Genomic DNA, 21033 nt, shown 5'->3' with positions numbered 1-21033 from the left:
AGCTGGGGTCTAGGTTGCTGTGGATGCCACACTGCCCCAATCACCATGATAGTGACATTCTCCCCTCTCTTCCTCTCTTGCCTCCTCTTCTTCCTTCCCCTTCTCCTCCCCACTTTCGGCCACACTGAGTAGGGCCTTGAAGCCAGGTGGCATTCGGGCTTGCCACACCCTTAACCCTCAGGGACCCTCTCTTTTGCCTCCCTCAGGCCTATGAGCGGCAGGTCCCACCACGAGCCGTCATCAACAGTGCAGGCTACAAAATCCTCACCTCCGTGGACCAATACCTGGAGCTCATTGGCAACTCCTTACCTGGTAAAGGAGCACCCATCCCAGGCCACGATGCCCTGCACAGGCCTCTGGAGCTGGCTAGGGGAGGGGTGGCCCTGAGCCCATTGCTTTCAGCCCCACGTTTGCGGAGAGACCAACTAGGCTTAGAGCTGTGGATGGGGACCTCACTGTTTGCCTTTCCTATCTCCCTAAGTCCTTGAGAGCCTCCTGGAAGATGTTCAGTGACTTTCCCTCATAAACCTGTGGGTCAGCACTGTGTTCGTCAGGAGTTACTCTTCTTGGCACCCTGCTTTTGTTTCACCTTGGCTGAAATTCCCTAGAAGCCTTACAGGAACAACATTGGCCTCTCTGATGATCCCTGGGAACTAGAGGGCAGGGGACATGCCTGCTTGGGGGGCAGGTCGTGCCCCAGGGACTTGAGAGTAGAGTCATGCCTCCGTTCTGTGGTGATGGAGGGCCTGGGCATTCCTGGATTCCAGCGGCATTCCTGGATTCCAGCAGCATTCCTGGATTCCAGCGTGATTCTGGCTTTGTTTCACTGTGTCTGCTCGGGTGAGTCACTCTCCCCTCTGAATCTCAGCCTCTTCAGTGTCTACAAAGCACAGGCACTAAGAGGACTGCCCTCAGGGTGTTGTGTGGACCCTGGAGGGGCGCAGGCCAACCCAGAGCCAGGGAAGAAAGAAGAACTGTTATTGTCATATCATTAACAACAGTGGCAGGGTCACAGCCCAGGACCAGTTATCTCGCTGGATCTTACATATCCTTGAGAATGAAATCGAAGGAGGGAAAAATTCCTTTTGCTGTATTTTGTTCCTCCCCACATGCCTCCCTCCCCATGTGGGCACTTAAGCCACACTTTGGCCTCCACAGCCGAAATTTGAAGGGAAACCCAAGAAGATAGTGCTTGACCCTTGAACCTGGGGGCTCTGACCTTGTGTTGTTTGTGCTTTACACAGAGTTTAAAACCTAACCCAAGAGTGGGGTGGATGTGACTTATTACCCACTCTAAGAAATGAGTCTACACAGATGCTGGACTCAGGTTTTGGGCTGAGGAGGACACAGCCAGAAAGAAGGCTGCTTCCACGCCCCCCGGCTCGCTGGTCATCCTGGGACAGGCTGGCCTTCTCTGGGCCTGAGCCTGACCTCAGAGCTGATGCCAAGGGATCAGTTCTCTGCCATCCTCTAGTGGAGGGCAACCACAGAGGGCAGCTGCTCAGCAGGCGCTGTCTCCGCAGGGACCACGGCAAAGTCGGGCAGTGCCCCCATCCTCAAGTGCCCCACACAGTTCCCGCTCATCCTCTGGCATCCTTATGCACGTCACTACTACTTCTGCATGATGACGGAAGCTGAGCAGGACAAGTGGCAGGCTGTGCTGCAGGACTGCATCCGGCACTGCAACAATGGTGAGTGGCCTGTGGGTGCAGGGGCGGGCGGTAGGAGGGAGGGGCAGGACCTGGGTTATTGCTGAATGGTGACACCTAGTGGCTGACTATGGTGTGGCAACCCTGCTCTACAGGCTGTTCTAATTTCCCTTCTGGGGTTATAAGAAACCATGTAATACCACCCTTAGTCTTCTTCCTTGACGAAAACAGTTTTGTGCTGCTCAGGAAAAAAGTAGGAAATTATTCACAGAGGGGTGTGGTTGTTGAGCCCTTGGACCCTGAGTCACAAAGTCACAATCCTGATTCTGCCATTTTCCAGCTATGTGACCTTAGGGAACTTACTTACCACTTGGAGGCTCTGTAAAGTGGGGATAATGCCTTGTGTGTCTTAGGGGGTTATGAGGATTCAGAGTCTACCTCATGCTTGGTAAAGATTTTTTTTTAATCATATATATATGATATATATATGATATATATATGATATATATATGATGATATATATATGATATATATGATATATATATGATGATATATATATGATATATATGATGATATATATGATATATATGATGATATATATATGATATGATATATATATGATATATATGATATATATATTATATATGATATATGATATATGATATGATATATATGATATATATATTATATATGATATATGATATATGATATGATATATATGATATATATGATATATATGATATATATATGATATGATATATATGATATATATGATATATATATGATATGATATATATGATATATATGATATATATATATGATATGATATATATGATATATATATGATATATATGATATATATATGATATATATGATATATATGATATGATATATATGATATATATGATATGATATATATCATATATATGATATGATATATATGATATATATGATATGATATATATGATATATATGATATGATATATATGATATATATGATATATATGATATATATGAAATATATGATATATATGATATATGATATATGATATGATATGATATAATCAACCTGCAGGGTGATTTGGAAACTTCACTGCCTCCCTCAGGGCCTCATTGCTCTCATCTGTAAACTTATGGGGTGACTCTTCCAGCTCACTCATTTATTCAACAAACATTTTTAGTGTCTACTCTGAGGAGGCCCAGATTTAGGCACTGGGGGTGCAACAAGGGAGCAAGAAACATTCCCTGCCCTTCTACAATTGGCAGTCCGGTAGGGGAGACAGATGATAGACAGATGAGGACGCTGGGGCGATGGCTTACAGCTGTGCTGGGTGCTCGGTGGAGCCACCCCGGGAGCGCGTGTGTGTGTTGGGGGAGGGGTTGATCAGGGCAGGCTCCCTTGAGGAGGTTATGGTTCAGCTTCAGCAGAGACCTGAAGGAGAAGTCCCAGACCTGAAGGAGGAGATGCCAGAAGTCCCAGGGCCCCTCACATCCTGCATAGAGGAGGGGGGGGAATGTTCCAGGCAGAGGTAGGCAGCCAGCACCAAGGGAGACCCACAGGTGGTAGGGGTAGGCCCGGAGGAGGAACTACACGAGGCCCTGAAGCAGGGAGGGGGTGACCTGAAATGGGGCTGGAGGGGGGCCTCTGGGGTCAGGTCTGGAAGAGCCTTGAAGGCCTCTAAGGAATTTGAACAGAAAGGCTGAGGATGGTCTTCCGAGGTGAGGGTGGGTCCCTGGGGGTCTTTCTGCCCCTGGGGAAGGAACAACCCAGTCCTGGACACTGAACTGCTTGCAGGTGATCTGGGCTGAGGGAAGCTCCTGTCCCCGCCCCACCCTTGGGCACAGTGCCACATGGTGCAGAGGTGGAAGGTTGCAGGGGACGGAGTGGGCGCCAGTGGCCTCTGGGCTGCTGCCGCGGGACTCAGCTCACCCCACCCCTCCTGCTCACCTCTCCAGAGCCACCTCTGCCCTGTCTGGAATCTGCCAAGCAGGAGGAACCAGGTCTTCAATCAGGCCAGCCCCTGCTACCTGGGCCCAGCTGCCCACAAAGGGCCTCCTGTTCCCAGGTCCCGGGGACTGTGGGCTGGGACTGGGTGGAGGCACTCAAGGCTCTGGCTGCCTGGCGCAGGGCCCTACCGCCTCCCCAGCCCCTGGCCTGGCGCCATCTCTCCAGGTTTCCAAGGCTAACGGCTGACCTGGCCTGGCAGGGTGGGTGACCTGCGCCAGACAGGGAAGGGGTGGGCACACAACAAGGTGGGGAAGGGCCACCTCAGTCCCCCATGTGTGCAGTGGGGATGATGATAAACTTGAGCTCGAGAGATGATTGGGAGGAGCTGGTCTGGGTGGGGCACTTGGCCGTGAGCCTGGCACGCACAGTGAGCACTCAGTGGGGAGGTCATGGAGGAGTTCTTGATTCTAGGGTGCAGTGGACCAGAGGGAGGCCCAGGAGAGCTGCTGGGCCAGGGAATGAAGGGGTGTCCTGTGCCAGGAAGGTGTCCTGCTGGGTGGCCCCTTCTCCCCAGGGCGGGAGCTGACGACGCTGGTTTCAGGCCTTCCTTCCACCCCACGGACTGTGAGAAAGTTCTCTGCTTCCTCCGTCTTGGAGGCTGGGCTTGGAATTTGTGGAGCCTGGAATTGCTCACTCCGGGGGCTGCCAGGAAGTGGGGGGTGGGGGGAAGGAGGCCAAGCTGGGCGGACACCAGCAGTCCCAGGGACCCCTTCACATCCTGCATTCCTGGAGCAGCTGGGGGTGGCAGGAGGCAGCTGGGGCACTGGCTGTGCCGGGTCCTCAGTGCTGGCCTGGGATGCAGAGGTCAAGGCTTCTTCCTGTCTGACCGTGGTCCCCCTCTGTCTGCTGCCTGGGAGTGAGGAATGCAGTTTCCTTTCTTGGAAGGTCTCCAGGTCTGGCTAGAGTCAGCTGGTCCTGGGTTCAAGCCCCGCTCTGCCGTCCACTAGCTGAGTAGCCTCGAGCAGTAACTGCCTCTCTGAGCCTCAGTTCTTTCCCTGAGAAAAGTAGGGCACAGTGAGCTGAGGATTCAACGAGCTGATGTGTGTGCAGCCTCAGCCAGGGCTGGGGCCTCAGTTTCCCAAGACTGCCATAACTAATACCACAGACCGGGCGGCTACACAGCAGAAATCTGTTCTCTCCCAGCTGGAAGTCAAGGTGTCAGCAGGGCTGGTTTCTCCGAGACCTCTCTCCTTGGCTGGTGGCTGGCCGCCTTCTCCCTAAGTCCTCACAGGGTCATGCCTCTGTGTGCCTGTGTTTTCTCTTCTTTCAAGGAGAAATGTACTTTTCTTTTTTTCTTTTTCTTTTTTCTTCTTTTTTGAGACAGAGTCTTGCTCTATCCCCCAGGCTGGAGTGCAGTGGCACAATCTCAGCTCACTGCAACCTCCGCCTCCCAGGTTCAAGTGATTCTCCTGCCTCAGCCTCCCGAGTAGCTGGGACTACAGGCATGTGCCACCACACCTGGCTAATTTTTTGTAGCCAGAATGGTCTTGATCTCCTGATCTCGTGATCTTCCCACCTAGGCCTCCCAAAGTGCTGGGATTACAGGCATGAGCCACTGCGCCTGGCCAAAATGTACTATTCTTTTAAGGACACTAGTTGTATTGGATTTGGTCCCATCCTCATCCCCTCCGTTTAACTTACTTCTTTAAGACTCTGGGACCAAGGGCTGGTGTGGTGGCGCAGGCCTGTAATCCCAGCACTTTGGGAGGCTGAGGTGGGTGGATCTCTTGAGGTCAAGAGTTTGAGACCAACCTGGCCAACATGGTGAAACCCCATCTCTACTAAAAATACAAAAATTAGCTGGACATGGTGGCTGATGCCTATGGTCCCAGCTACTTGGGAGCCTGAGGCGGGAGAATGGCTTGAACCTGGGAGGTGGAGGCTGCAGTGAGCCAAGATTGCACCACTGAACTCCAGCCTGGGCGACAGAGCGAGACTCTTCTCAGAAAAAAAAAAAAAAAAAAAAGACCCTGGGTCCAAATACAATCACCTTCTGGGGTACCAAGAGTTAGGACTCTAGCATATGAATTTGGGGGGTGTGGAGACACACTTCAGCCCCTAAGAGCTAGGCTCACGGGAAGAGCTCAGGAGGGGTGACCCTGAAACTTGTCACACTCAGCGGCTGGGTGTGCAGAAAGAGAGAATCCCAAGGGTCAAGGCTGGCCGGCCTCCCTCCCGCTGTCCTAGCCCTCCGCCTCACCTTCTTGCTACCTGGAAAGCAGGCCTGCCCTGCACACCTGACTTGGTGCGTGCAGGATGAAAATTCCCTCTCCCTGTGGGAGAGCCTGCAGGTAACGCACTGTCCAGATTTTCCAGTCAAAACTTGGTTTCTAGGAGACCATGCCCTTCTGAGAGACGGGTGGGGTGGCAGGGGAAACTCCTTCCCTGGCCCAGGTGGGCAGCCCCCACCCAGGGCTCTGCATGCTGCTCTGGCTGGAACATCCCTGCCCTGCTCCTGTCACTCCTGCCCGACTTCAGATCCCTGAAATGCAGGAGTGAGACTCCCACAGGCCCCCGTCCCCATCCAGGCAGCTGCCCTGTAGGGATGAGGGCTGGGCCTCCCCCTGCTCAGCTCCCTCCTGGCTCCGACAGGCAGTGATTTCTGTGGTCAGCTGGGTGTGGGGAGGGGAGGGACCCAGAGAGGGGCTTTTTCTCTGCTGGTGGTGACTCAGCCCATAGTCATAGCAGTGGGAGCCTTGGGTTTCTGATGCACAGGCTTCCGTTTCCCCTTCCTGGGCTTTGGGGATGCGGCGGTCAGAGGCACGCGGCCAGGGGAGTCAGCCTGCTGCCTGGCTCGGTGGTGTTTGACCACCTTCTTACCCCAAGTCAGATTTTGCAACTTCCTGCCAATTGCCTCCCGGGCACTGAATCTGGAGGTCCATGCCTCACTCAGGGGTTCACCTTGCTGGCGTTTGGGCCACTGATAGCACCAACAATGACAAAAATTCAGAAATGGTGTTTTTCTAGCTGTTATTAATAGTAAACCGTTCCATTCTTTTTTTTTTTTTGAGACAGAGCCTTACTCTGTCGCCCAGGCTAGAGTGCAGTGGCGCAGTCTTGGCTCACTGCAACCTCTGCCTCCTGGGTTCAAGCGATTCTCCTGCCTCAGCCTCCCTAGTAGCTGGGATTACAGGTGCCTGCCACCACGCCCAGCTAATTTTTGTATTTTTAGTAGAGATGGTGTTTCGCCATGTTAGCCAGGATGGTCTCGAACTCCTGACCTCAAGTGATTTCCCCCACCTCAGCCTCCCAAAGTACTGGGATTGCAGGTATGAGCCACCGCACCCGGCTTCATTCTTTAACAAAGTTATTCAAGCATCTGTGCCAGCTACTGACCTGGACTCAGCAGTGAACAAGACAGACCCCGGGCCCAGTGGGGCAGGCAGCTGGCTCCTCAGTTATTGATAAAAAGTGTGGCGCAGGGCAGTGCTGGGCCCTGATCTCCTGCCCCTACACTGTGGCCCAGGGAGCCCCACAGTGGACCTGTGAGGCCATTGTTCCATTGTTCGGAAGAGGAAACAGGCCATTTCGGGTTCAGTGATCTAGAACCAGGCCCTGCAACCTATGGCCTATGGGCCCAGATCAGCCAATTGCCTGTTTCTGTCAACAAAGTTTATTGGAGCAGAGGCACGCTCATTTGTTTCTGGATGGTCCATGGCTGTTTTTGTGCTGTGACTGTAGAGGCGAGCATTGCGGGAGGGGTTTTATGGCTTGCCGGGCTGAGAATATCTACTGCCTAGCCTGTTCCAGGCAAAGTTCGAAGGGCCCTGATCTAGCAGTAAGGGAGGAACTGGGGCTCGAACAAGGGTCTCTGGGTGCCTCTAGGGCCATTCTGGGTGGCTGCTTATGGGATGGGAGCTTTTAGTCCTGGCTCTGCCACTCCCTGCTCTGTGACCCTGGGTCCGTGGCCTGGCCCCTAACCGGTTGTCTCTTCATCTGTAATCATCTGTAAAGCAATAAGGTGAATGATAGTGCCCAGGTCTTGGGGTGGTTGGGAGGATTTCAGAAGCTAAGGAGGAGGCAAGGGGGGCTGCCTTGTCGCTATTGGTGGTGGGGTCATTACTGCTTTTGCCTATCAGATACAACCATGACTGCTCGGATGACGAGGGGAGTGAGGGTCCCAGCTGCCCCTCCTGAGGTGCATGCCGTGTGTGTGTGTTGACGGGGGGGGGGTTCTGGTCAGTTGTCAGTTGGTCTTGGTAGAGGCCACTGGGCCATCTGCTGACCTCCTCTCTCCCTCCGTCTCCTGGGCAGGAATCCCTGAGGACTCCAAGGTGGAGGGCCCTGCGTTCACAGATGCCATCCGCATGTACCGACAGTCCAAGGAGCTGTATGGCACCTGGGAGATGCTGTGTGGGAACGAGGTGCAGGTGAGGCCAGACAGGCTGGTGAGGAAACCTCAGAAGTCACCCAAGGACCCAGCAGGGGAGGGCAGGGGGCGGGGTACAGAGATGGGGCTCTGGGGCGCTGCCGGTGTGGAAGGAGATGACATGCTTAGATTTGGACAAGTGCAGGGCCAGTGCATGTGGAGATACTCGCTGTCTTATTCATCACTTACTGGGCATCTGAGCACTTACCCTGGATGAGGCAGTGGAGTGCAGCTGGAAACGATGTGGACACATTCCTGGCCCTCAGGGAGCTCTCTGTATAGCAGGAGAAACAGACATTTGGCAAATAAATGTACACTTCCATGTGCAGGCAAAGCAGGGAGGGAGTATGGTATTCTAGGTAGGGAAGGCAGCCTGTGCAAAGGCCCTGGGGCTGGCCCTTGAGTCTGAGGATCCTACAGGACACCCAAGCAGATCACTTGGGACCCATGGGAATGAAGCTCAGGAGAGAGGGCAGCGGGGAGGGTGAAGCAATGGGCCAGTCACAGAGGAGGTGGGGGCTGGAGCGGCCCGGCTTGTGGGAATGCAGAGAGAAACAGGCCAGCTGAGCGCTCTCCAGCCCCTGGCCTGGCTTGTGCCTCCTTAACCTAGATCCTGAGCAACCTGGTGATGGAGGAGCTGGGCCCCGAGCTGAAGGCAGAGCTCAGCCCGCGGCTGAAGGGGAAACCGCAGGAGCGGCAGCGGCAGTGGATCCAGGTGGGTGGGCCTGGGGCCCTGGAGCGGGGACGGGACCTGCAGCTGGTGCAGTGCCCTCAGCCCTGGTGCCGATTCAGCTGCTCTGCCCACAGATCTCGGACGCCGTGTACCGCATGGTGTACGAGCAGGCCAAGGCGCGCTTCGAGGAGGTGCTGTCCAAGGTGCAGCAGGTGCAGCCGGCCATGCAGGCCGTCATACGAACCGACATGGACCAAATTATCACCTCCAAGGAGCACCTTGCCAGCAAGATCCGAGGTAGGCAGCCACCCCCATGCTCGACAGGCCCTCCAGGGGCCAAGGTGGACTTCCTTTTTATTTCATGATCCATGTAAATTTCACGACAATGACTTGCTCATTGATCATTTGTAAGAATTAGGGTCAAATCTGCACTGTGGTACTCCAACCCCTGTGAGTTGTTTTGTGGCTATTATTTCTAAAAGCCCAGATCTTGAAGAGAAAAATTTTTGTTCTGGAGGTTCAAGCCTTCTTTTCATCTCTGACTCGTCACAGATTTTTACCATGTGTCATTTTAAAGTACATTTACGTTCAGCAAGTATAGCTTTCCCAGGTCAGTTTATTCTGTCACCCAGGCTGGAATGTAGTGGTGCGATCTCCACTCACCACAACCTCCGCCTCCCGGGTTCAAACAATTCTCCTGCCTCAGCCTCCTGAGTAGCTGGGACTACAGGCACATGCGCGCCACCATGCCCGGCTAACTTTTGTATATTTGGTAGTGATGGGGTTTCACCATGTTGGCCAGGCTGATCTTGAACTCCTGACCTCGTGATCCGCTCGCCTTGGCCTCCCAAAGTGCTGGGATTAGAGGCATGAGCCACTGTGCCCAGCCTGTACGCCTTTCTCTTCCCAGCCAGATGGGATCCTTTCACCAGCTTGGTCCCCATAACACATCTGCAGAGCTCAGTTTTAGCAATTGTCACTTTCCCATGGGACGTTCTTTTTACTTATTTTTTAATTTCATTTTATTTTATTTGAGACAGGGTCTCACTCTGTTGCCCAGGTTGCAGTGCAATGGCATGACCTTAGCTCACTGCAGTCTCTACCATCTTCCCACTTCAACCCCCCAAATAGCTGGGTCTACAGGCACGTGCCACCACACCCAGCACATTTTTGTATTTTTTGTAGAGACAGGGTTTTGCCATGTTGCCCAGGCTGGTCTCAAATGCCTGAGCTCAAGCAATCCACCCACCTTGGCTTCCCAAAGTGCTAGGATTACAGATGTGAGCGACTGTGCCCAGCCATTATTATTATTATTATTATTATTATTATTATTATTATTTTGAGATGGAGTCTTGATCTGTTGCCCAGGCTGGAGTGCAGTGGCACAATCTTGGCTCACTGCAACCCTGCCTCTCGGGTTCAAGCAGTTCTCCTGCCTCAGCTCCTCAAGTAGCTGGGATTACAGGCACCCGCCACCCTGCCCGGCTCATTTTTGTATTTTTAGTAGAGACAGGGTTTTGCCATGTTGGCCAGGCTGGTCTCGAATTCTTAACCTCAGGTGATCCACCTGCCTTGGCCTCCCAAAGTGCTGGGATTACAGGTGTGAGCCACCATGCCTGGCCTGTTGTTTTTTTTTTTTGAGACGGAGTCTCGCTCTGTCGCCCAGGCTGGAGTGCAGTGGCATGATCTCGGCTCACTGCAAGCTCCGCCTCCCGGGTTCACGCCATTCTCCCGCCTCAGCCTCCCGAGTAGCTGGGACTACAGGCGCCCGCCACCATGTCCAGCTAATTTTTTGTAGTTTTAGTAGAGACAGGGTTTCACCGTGTTAGCCAGGATGGTCTTGATCTCCTGACCTCGTGATCCGCCCACCTCGGCCTCCCAAAATGCTGGGATTACAGGCGTGAGCCACCGCGCCTGGCCGCTCGGCCTGTTTTTTAAGAGACAGAATCTCACTCTGTCTTCCAGCTGGAGAGCAGTGGTACAATCATGGTTCACTGCATGATCTCCTGAGCTCAAGTAGTCTTCCCACCTCAGCCTCTTGCGTAACTGGGACTACAGGTGTATGCCACCACGCCTGGCTAATTTTTAAATTGTTTGTAGAGAAGGGGTCTTGGCTGGGCAAAACTCTGTCTCTTTTAAAAATTTTTTAAAGAGAGAGAGAGAAGGGGGTCTTACTGTGTTGCCCAGGCTGGTCTCGATCTCCTGGCCTTAGACAATCCTCCTGCCTCAGCCTCCCAAAGCACTGGGATTACAGGCATGAGTGGCTGCACCTGGTCTCCTGTAGGTTATTCTTTACTAGCCAGATCCTGAGTATTGGTTGACAGCTGGATAGGACACTGAGAGTTGACATTTCTTATGTGGAATAAAAACATTAGCTGGGCTGGGATGGGGGTGGACATCTAAATATTCTCGGGTGAAAATGCTTTGGTCAGAATGTTCTGGAGATGGTCCCCACCCACAAGGAAGAAGCCTTTTAAATAATTATGCAGAGCCAGCCACACTATTCCAGAGAGGATCAGCCCAGTTTTTGTAAAACCAAGAGCCTCATTGAATCTACTAATGGATTTTTCGTTGCTGTTGTTCTTTTTGTTCAAACGAAGAAGCAAGACCCATCCTAAAGGAGTTTTTGTCTACTTCTAGCTAAGCAGAACACTGCTGACACCTCTGGGCTGGCAGTTTTCTTATTTTATTTTATTTTCATTTTTAATTTTTGTGGGTACATAGTAGGTGTGCATATTTATGGGGTACATGAGATGTTTTGATCAGGCATGCAATATGTAATAATCACATCATGGGGAATGGGGTATCTATCCCCTCAAGCATTTATCCTTTGTGTTACAAACAATCCAAGTATATTCTTTTGTTTTTGTTTGTTTTTTTTGGGGGGGACACAGAGTCTCACTCTTGTTGCCCAGGCTGGAGTGCAGTGGTGCCATCTCAGCTCACCGCAACCCCTGCCTCCCAGGCCCAAGTGATTCTTTTGTCCCAGCCTCCCAAGTAGCTGGGATTACAGGCACGTGCCACCACGCCTGGCTAATTTTTGTATTTTTAGTAGAGATGGGATTTCACCATGTTGGCCAGGCTGGTCTCAAACTCCTGACCTCAAGTGATCTTCCGCCTCGGCCTCCTAAAGTGCTGGGATTACAGGCGTGAGCCATCACACCTGTGCAGCCTCTTTTACTTTTAAGTGTACAATTAAATTATTATTGATTATAGTCACCCTGTTGCGCTATCAAATACTAGGGCTTATTCATTCTGTAACCAGAAAGGGGTCCCGATCCAGACCCCGAGAGAGGGTTCTTGGATCTTGAGCAAGAAAGAATTCAAGGTGAGTCCATAGAGTTAAAGCAAGTTTATTAAGAAAGCGAAGGAGTAAAAGAACGGCTACTGCATAGACAGAGCATGAGGGCTGCTGGTTGCCCATTTGTATGGTTATTCCTTGATGACATGCTAAACAAGGGGTGGATCGTTCATGTCTCCCTTTTTAGAGCATATAAGGAGACTTCCTGACGTTGCCATGGCATCTGTAACCTGTCATGGCGCTGGCGGGAGTGTAGCAGTGAGGACGACCGAGGTCACTCTTGTCGCCATCTTGGTTTTGGTGGGTTTTGAGCCACCTTCTTTACTGCAACCTGTTTTATCAGCAAGGTCTTTATGACCTGGATCTTGTGCCGACCTCCTACCTCATCCTGTGACTTAGACTGCCTTCACCGTCTGGCAGTGCAGCCCAAGAGGTCTCAGCCTCATTTTACCCGGCTCCTATTTAAGATACAGTTGCTCTGATTCAAACGCTTCTGACATTTCTATTTTTTGTGCCCATTAACCATCCCCATCTCCCCCTCGCCCCCTGACTGCCCTCTCCAGCCTCTAGTAACCATCTTTCTACTCTATCTCCATGGGCTCGATTGCTTTGTTTTCTGTTTATTTGTTTGTTTGTTTTTACCTTTTTTATTGCTCCCACAGGGGAGGCCCCCTCCAAAATGTCAATTTGCTTTAATTTTTAGATCCCACAAATAAGTGAGGACATGCAATGTTTGTCTTTCTGTGCCTGGCTTAATATAATGACCTCCAGCTCCAACCATGTTGTTGCAAATGACTGAAACTCTTTCTTTTTTATGGCGGAATGGTACCCCATTGTGTATATGTACCGCATTTTCTTTATCCATTCATCTGTTATGGACACTTAGGTTGCTTCCAAATCTTGGTCATTGTGAACAGAGCCGCAACAAACACGGGAGTGCAGATATCGCTGTGATGGGCTGATTTCCTTTATTTGGGTATATACCCAGCAGTGGGATTGCTGGATTGTATGGTAGCTCTATTAGTTTTTTGCGGAACCTCCAAACTGTTCTCCATAGTGGTTGTACTAATTTACATTCCCACTGTGAACCCTGAAAATTTGAGACAGGTCTCAGTTAAATTAGAAAGTTGATTTTGCCAAGTTGGGGACACGCACTCGTGACACAGCCTCAGGAGGAACTGATGACATGTGCCCAGGTGGTCAGAGCACAGCTTAGTTTCATACATTTTAGGGAAACCTGAGCCATCAATCAACATATGTAAAATGGGCCGGGCGCAGCAGCTCAAGCTGTAATCCCAGCACTTTGGGAGGCTGAGGAGGGTGGATCACTTGAGGTCAGGAGTTCGAGACCAGCCTGTACAACATGGTGAAACCCCGTCTCTATTAAAAATACAAAGCTTAGCTGGATGTGGTGGCGCATGCCTGTAGTCCCAGCTGCTCTAGGAGGCTGAGGCATGAGAATTGCTTGAACCTGGGAGGCAGAGGCTGCAGTGAGCCGAGATCGAGCCATTATACTCCAGCCTGGTCAACAGAGTGAGACCATGTCTCAAAAAAAAAAAAAAAAAAAAAAAGAAAAAATGTAAAATGAACACGGTTCAGTCCGGAAAGGCGGGACAACTTGAAGGAAAAGCAGGACAACTCAATGGAGGCATGGGGCTTCCAGGTCACAGGAAGAAAAGAGACAAATAGTTGCATTCTTTTGAGTTGATGATTAGCCTCTCCAAAGGAGGGAAGCAGATATGCATTAATCTCAGTGAGCGGAGGGGTGACTTTGAATGGGAGGTGGGTTTGCTCTAAGCAATTCCCAGCTTGACTTTTCCCTTTAGCTTCGTAATTCTGGGGGCCTAAGATATTTTCCTTTCATACCACCAACAGTGTACGGAGGTTCCCTTTTCTCCACATCCTCGCCAGCATTTGTTATTGCCTGTCTTTTGGATAAAGCCATTTTAACTGGGGTGACGTGGCATCTCATTGTAGTTTTGATTTGCAGTTCTCTGATCAGTGATGTCAAGTACATTTTCATATGCCTGTTTTGTGTTGAGTACCTTTCATATGCCTCTTTGCCATTTATATGTCTTCTTTGGGGAAATGTGTATTCAAATCTTTTGCCCATTTTTAATTGGATTACTAGGATTTTTTTCCTGTAGACTTGTTTGAGATCCTTATATTTTCTGATTATTAATCTCTTGTCAGATGGCAGTTTTCTTAGTTTTTTGCCATCATGGTTTCAGAAAGATCAGGGTCCAATCTCAGAACACCTTGTCATTTTTCCTGCATGGATTTCTCATCTTTATCCACTATTTCTCTGAAATCATTCAGCTTGCTAATGTTGCCCCCAGTGGTTTTCTTTAAAAATAATATTGGCCAGGTGCGGTGGCTCATGCCTGTAATCCCAGCACTTGGGAGGCCAAGGCAGGAGGATCGCTTGAGCCCAGGGAGTTTGAGACCAGCCTGGATAACATAGTGAGGCCCTGCCTCTTAAAATAATAATAGTAATAAAAGTATTGATGGGGGCCGAGCGCGGTGGCTCATGCCTGTAATCCCAGCACTTTGGGAGGCTGAGGTGGGTGGGTCACCTGAGATCGGGAGTTTGAGACCAGCCTGGCCAATATGGTGAAACCCTGTCTCTACTAAAAATACAAAAAAAATTCACCGGGCATGGTGGTGCGCACCTGTAGTCCCAGCTACTTGGGAGGCTGAGGCATGAGAATCACTTGAACCTGGGAGGCAGTGGTTGCAGTGAGCTGAGATCGTGCCTTTGCATTCCAGACTGGGCGACAACATGAGACTGTCTCAAAAATTAATAACAATAATAATATGATGGGAAGAGAGAGTTGGGAGAGGGCTGAAAAATTACTTTTTGGGCATTGCGGTCATTACTTGGGTGATGAGATCAATCCTACCCGAAACCTCAGCGTCACACAGTATACCCATGGAACAAGCCTGCAATGTACCCCCTGCATCTAAAATAAAAGTTGAAATAAAAATGATAATAATATTAGGAGGCTGAAGTGGGAGGATTGCTTGAGCCCAGGAGTTTGAGGCTGCAGTGAGCTTTCATTATTCCACTGCACTCCAGCCTGGACAACAGAGTAAGACCCTGTCTCAAATAAAATAATAATAGGCCAGGCATGGTGGCTCACGCCTGTAATCCCAGCACTTTGGGAGGCCAAAGTGGGTGGATCACGAGGTGAGGAGTTCGAGACCAGCCTGACCAACATGGCGAAACCCCCTCTCTACTAAAAATATAAAAATTAGCTGGGCACAGTGACGCGTGCCTGTAGTCCCAGCTACTCAGGAGGCTGAGGCAGGAGAATTGCTTGAACCTGGGAGGTGGAGGTTGCAGTGAGCTGAGATCGTGCCACTGCACTCCAGCCTGGGCGACAGAGCGAGACTCCATCTCAAAAAAAAATAATAGTAATACAGTAGCCTCCAGCACCTGGGCTCTGGGATGGCTGGGAGGTGCTCCTTGGGGAGCCCCTGCTGACCCAGCTCCCTCGGGGCACAGCCTTCATCCTCCCCAAGGCAGAGGTGTGCGTGCGGAACCATGTCCAGCCCTACATCCCATCCATCCTGGAGGCCCTGATGGTCCCCACCAGCCAGGGCTTCACTGAGGTGCGAGATGTCTTCTTCAAGGAGGTCACAGACATGAACCTGAACGTCATCAACGAGGGCGGCATTGACAAGCTGGGCGAGGTGAGGCCGGCACCGCCCCTAGGAGGGGGTCTCCTGAGAGTAGGTCTGGTCTGTCCCAGAGGGCCCCGGCTGTGTGACTCAGGGCAGCCGTTCCCCTCCAAGGCCGTCCCTGTAGACGGGGAGGGGCTGCCGGGGACAAGGGGCAGAGGCCGTGAGGCCAGGGCTGTTGGAGTCCTCGTGGGGCCTGCAGTTAGAGGAAAGAGGGAACATTAGCTCCCGGCCATCAGCCTTTAGAAACCAAGAGTGGTGCTAAAATAGAAAAGAATTTAACAGAAGAGAGGGAAGGAGGGAAGGAGAGGAGAGGAGGGGAGAGGGATGAGCAGGCTTCAGGTGGAGCAATGAGATCGATAAGGCAGAATTCACAAGTCACGCACCCTCCAAATTGAGACAGCCATTGCCCTTACTTGACCTCAGTGATCTGGCTCTCGGGGTGAACGTCCTTCCACAGTCTCCATCTTGGGGTGGCTGCCTGGAGCCCGTGTAGTTGTCAGATCGAATTTATCCTGTATCTTAGTTTCCTCCTTTATACTCTGAAATGGGGAGTCCACAGACCATAACAATCCCAGAATCTGAGACCTGGAGAGGACCTTGGAGAGCATGAAAGCTCTCTCCCAATTTTGAAGCTGAGGAAACTGAGGCTCAGAGAGGGTGAATGACTTGCCCAAGGTCACCCAGCACCTCAGAAGGGACGAGAGCCTTCTCCCGGCACCGAGGCTGCCTCTCCACAGCGCTGTGCCACTGGACTGCGCCCTCCGTGCCTTCAGAGCCTCATGCTTCTGTCCTGGGCCCTCCTGGGTTTACCTTTGTGGCCATGAGCACCAGGTGGCCATCCTTGGTAGCAGGCGCCAGCCCCAGGGCCTGGACTTCGAGGACCCAGGCAAAGTGCGTGGGGGGTGCTGCCTGGCCATAGGACGGCCCCGCTCAGCCCCCGCGGCCCCGCCCCCTGCAGTACATGGAGAAGCTGTCCCGGCTGGCGTACCACCCCCTGAAGATGCAGAGCTGCTATGAGAAGATGGAGTCACTGCGACTGGACGGGCTGCAGCAGCGATTTGATGTGTCCAGCACATCTGTGTTCAAGCAGCGAGCCCAGATCCACATGCGGGAGGTAGACCTGAGGCTACGACCCCCACCCCACACCCTGCCCACTGCCTTCCACAGGCCCCCTCGCCCAGGGGGGGTCCCCTCTGCTCCATCCCATCACGCCGTAGCCACACTTGCCTGGCACGCACTCTCCTCCTCTGCTGGGAACATCTGTGCCTCTGCCTACCTGGCTAATTCTGACTCACTTCCCAGGTCTCCTTGCGCCCCCAGGCCCCTTCCCATATTTCCTGTTGCCTTGAGGCAGGGACTTGCTCCAGCGTGCTGCGCTGTGAGTGGGCAAATGAGTGAGTGGGCACAGACCGCTCACCATTCCTCCCTGGCAGGCCTTGGGGTGGGGGGCTGGCTGAGGATGAGGACCCCTCAGCAGCACCCAGGAAGGGGCTGTGGTCACCCTGGGGGCTTCACGTGTCCGCGGTATGCCCCGCAGCAAATGGACAATGCTGTGTATACGTTCGAGACCCTCCTGCACCAGGAGCTGGGGAAAGGGCCCACCAAGGAGGAGCTGTGCAAGTCCATCCAGCGGGTCCTGGAGCGGGTGCTGAAGGTGAGTGGCCCCACGCCCTGCCCCAGACCGTCCTAGGCGAGGCCGAGCCCCAAGCCCCATCCCCGGCCACCACCAGGATTGCTGTCCCTGCAAGGAGGCACCATGGTCCTCTTGTGCGGATGAGGACTCGGAGGCTTGGGTCAGACCACTGGCCTCGTCCTACCCTCAGGGCCAATGGAGCCCACTGACCTGCAGACCCCCGACCCCCTTGCTCCCTGCAGAAATACGACTACGACAGCAGCTCCGTGCGGAAGAGGTTCTTCCGGGAGGCGCTGCTGCAGATCAGCATCCCGTTCCTGCTCAAGAAGCTGGCCCCTACCTGCAAGTCGGTGAGCAGCCCCCACCTGCTCCAGCCATTTGGGCCCTAAGTTGGGGGATGGAGCCCACAGACCTCCCTCTACCCTTGGCCCTGACCTCTCATCTCTGCCACCCCACCCGGGCAGGAGCTGCCCCGGTTCCAGGAGCTGATCTTCGAGGACTTTGCCAGGTTCATCCTGGTGGAAAACACATACGAGGAGGTGGTGCTGCAGACCGTCATGAAGGACATCCTGCAGGGTGGGTGCCGTCCCGGGGTGGGGACTGTTGCCAGGAGGATGCTGCGGGGGGCATCTGAGGGGGTCAGCTAAGGCTCAAAGAAAAGCCCAGACTTGCACCTGGGGGCTGGGTGAAGCCCACTGTTCGCTGTGTGGCCTCAGGAGCGGCCTTAGCCTTGCATCTCTGTGCTTTAGTTTCTTCTCGCGTCCTTGGCTTTGCTGGGAGGGTCAGATGAGTGATTAGATGACATGTGGTCACCAGCCTGGGCCTGGAGTTAGCATCACAGCCTTGCTGCTTTTAGCAATGAGGCCTGGAATGAGTCACATCCCAATCACAGACCCCCACGGCGCGATGAGCTGGGTCTCCTTTGAGCAGAGTCCAGCACAGGGGCAGCTGTGGGATCGGTGCTGTGTCCTGACCCTTCTCCTGTGGCCCTGCAGCTGTGAAGGAGGCCGCGGTGCAGAGGAAGCACAACCTCTACCGGGACAGCATGGTCATGCACAACAGCGACCCCAACCTGCACCTGCTGGCCGAGGGCGCCCCCATCGACTGGGGCGAGGAGTACAGCAACAGCGGCGGGGGCGGCAGCCCCAGCCCCAGCACCCCGGAGGCAGCCACCCTCTCGGAAAAGCGACGGCGCGCTAAGCAGGTGGTCTCCGTGGTCCAGGATGAGGAGGCAGGGCTGCCCTTTGAGGCTAGCCCTGAGTCACCACCACCTGCGTCCCCGGACAGTGTCACTGAGATCCGAGGCCTGCTGGCCCAAGGTCTGCGGGCTGAAAGCCCCCCGCCAGCTGGCCCCCTGCTCAACGGGGCCCCCGCTGGGGAGAGTCCCCAGCCCGAGGCCGCCCCCGAGGCCTCCTCGCCGCCTGCCTCACCCCTCCAGCATCTGCCTGGAAAGGCTGTGGACCTTGGGCCCCCCAAGCCCAGCGACCAGGAGACTGGAGAGCAGGTGTCCAGCCCCAGCAGCCACCCCGCCCTCCACACCACCACCGAAGACAGCGCAGGGGTGCAGACTGAGTTCTAGGCCAGTGGGTCCCTGGCTGCTGCACATAGCACAGGCCGTTCCCTTCCGGACCCAGGCAGGCTCGGCTCTGGGGAGGGCACCCTGGTCTGTGCCTTGTGGGTGGAGGCAGGGCAGGGCTGTGTGGCACCGCCAGGGAGCGGGCCCACCTGAGTCACTTTATTGGGTTCAGTCAACACTTTCTTGCTCCCTGTTTTCTCTTCTGTGGGATGATCTCAGATGCAGGGGCTGGTTTTGGGGTTTTCCTGCTTGTGCCAAGGGCTGGACACTGCTGGGGGGCTGGAAAGCCCCTCCCTTTCTGTCCTTCTTCTGTGGCCTCCGTCCCTTCATGGGTGCTGCCATCCTTCCTGGAGAGAGGGAGGTGAAAGCTGGTGTGAGCCCAGTGGGTTCCCGCCCACTCACCCAGGAGCTGGCTGGGCCAGGACTGGGAGAAGGAGCGCCACTGTCCTCCTGACCCTGCTCCTTCCGCAGTTAGGGGTGGACCCAGCCTCGCTTTCCCCACTGTCCTGGAGGGAAGGGGAAGGAGGGGGTCTTCAGGCTGGAGCCAGGCTGGGGGTGCTGGGTGGAGGGATGAGATTTAGGGGGTGCCTCATGGGGTGGGCGGGCCTGGGGTGAAATGAGAAAGGCCCAGAACATGCAGGTCTGCGGAGGGGAAGTGTCCTGAGTGAAGGAGGGGACCCCCATCCTGGGGGATGCTGGGAGTGGGTGGGTGAGTGAGTGAGATGGCTGAGTGAGGGTTATGGGGAGCCTGAGGTTTTATGGGCCTGTGTATCCCCTTCTCCCGGCCCCAGCCTGCCTCCCTCCCGCACGCCTGGCCCACAGGTCTCCCTCTGGTCCCCGTCTCTCTGGTGCTTGGGGATGGAGCGGGAGTGAGGGGTGTAGTGGGGCTGGGTTCTGTCTTCTACGGGCCACCCCGAGGTCCTCAGTGGTTGCCCGGGGAGCCGGACGGGGCTCCTGAGGGGTACAGGTTGGGTGGGCCCTCCCTGAGGGTCTGGGGTCAGGCTATGGTTTGACCTCTGCTGCCTCTCAGTCACCAAGTCACCTCCCTCTGAAAATCCAGTCCCTTCTTTGGATGTCCTTGTGAGTCACTCTGGGCTTGGCTGTCGTCCCTCCTCAGCTGCTTGTTCCTGGGACAAGGGTCAAGCCAGGATGGGCCCAGGCCTGGCATCCCCCACCCCAGGACCCCCAGGACCCCTCCCCTGCTGCTTTGCGGGGGGCAGGGCAGAAATGGACTCCTTCAGGGTCCCCGAGGTGGGGGGTCCCCTCCCAGCCCTGCATCCTCCGTGCCCTAGACCTGCTCCCCAGAGGGGCCTTGACCCACAGGACGTGTGGTGGCGCCTGGCACTCAGGGACCCCCAGCTGCCCCAGCCCTGGTCTCTGGCGCATCTCTTCCCTCTTGTCCCGAAGATCTGCGCCTCTAGTGCCTTTTGAGGGGTTCCCATCATCCCTCCCTGATATTGTATTGAAAATATTATGCACACTGTTCATGCTTCTACTAATCAATAAACGCTTTATTTAAAGCCAGTTGCCTTGAGTGGTGCTGTTGGGGTAGGGGACAGGGGTCCTGGGCTGGGTCTGTGTCTAGGCCCCCATATGGCTCAGCTTTCTGGGCTTCTCACTTGACTGAGTGCCTCTATGTTTATGATCTGAGTTCTTATTCCATTTTACAGAGGAGGAAACAGGCTCAGCGAGAAGGGACTTGTCCAAGGTGACCTGCCTTCTGGTGGCAGCTCAGGCAGCTTCCTCAGCCAGACCTGTGCCGGTTGCCCTTCGGACAGCCTTGGGTGATGGTGAGGCCAAGAGGGACGGCAGCAGGCAGCAGCTTCAAGGCCACTCACGGCCCTGGGGTGCCCACAGCAGGGTGGGCCCAGGCTCGGGCTGGATCCAAACAGTGATGCCGGCTCCTTCAACGCTCCCGATCACACACTGCTGTTTACCAAGCGCTCACTGTGGGCCAAGCACTTTGTGTGCGGGAACAGCAGCCTCGAGAGAGCTCTAGAAAGTGGACACAGTCGTCATCACCATTTCACCAATGTGTAAACTGAGGCCTTGGAAGGTAGGGAACCTGGGCCGAGCTTATGTGGCACAGGAACAACCCTCAAGCCCCTGCAGCTGTTGGGGGTGGGTTGCCCCATCT

At 53.8% G+C, this 21033-nt stretch overlaps 1 protein-coding gene across 3 annotated transcripts in view; it reads left to right on the top strand.

The window, feature by feature from the left end:
* NIBAN2 (niban apoptosis regulator 2) overlaps window positions 1-20420 on the top strand; it is a 74001-nt gene extending 53581 nt beyond the window's left edge. For all 3 annotated transcript variants that reach the window (XM_024252150.3, XM_024252148.3, XM_024252149.3), the window contains exons 4-14: window positions 207-312; window positions 1524-1691; window positions 7912-8027; window positions 8637-8741; window positions 8834-8996; window positions 15509-15696; window positions 16646-16801; window positions 17225-17341; window positions 17563-17670; window positions 17785-17896; window positions 18316-20420. In XM_024252150.3, the coding sequence (XP_024107918.1) occupies window positions 207-312; window positions 1524-1691; window positions 7912-8027; window positions 8637-8741; window positions 8834-8996; window positions 15509-15696; window positions 16646-16801; window positions 17225-17341; window positions 17563-17670; window positions 17785-17896; window positions 18316-18899 (1923 nt within the window). In that variant the 3' untranslated portion in view covers window positions 18900-20420. The remainder of the gene's footprint in view (window positions 1-206; window positions 313-1523; window positions 1692-7911; window positions 8028-8636; window positions 8742-8833; window positions 8997-15508; window positions 15697-16645; window positions 16802-17224; window positions 17342-17562; window positions 17671-17784; window positions 17897-18315) is intronic.
* Window positions 20421-21033: the final 613 nt, after the last annotated feature.

This window comes from Pongo abelii, chromosome 13 (genome assembly GCF_028885655.2).
Source record: "Pongo abelii isolate AG06213 chromosome 13, NHGRI_mPonAbe1-v2.0_pri, whole genome shotgun sequence".
NCBI lineage: Eukaryota > Metazoa > Chordata > Mammalia > Primates > Hominidae > Pongo > Pongo abelii.
The sequence above is the reverse complement of the archived record's forward strand: the minus strand, read 5'-3'. Positions and strand labels throughout refer to the sequence as shown.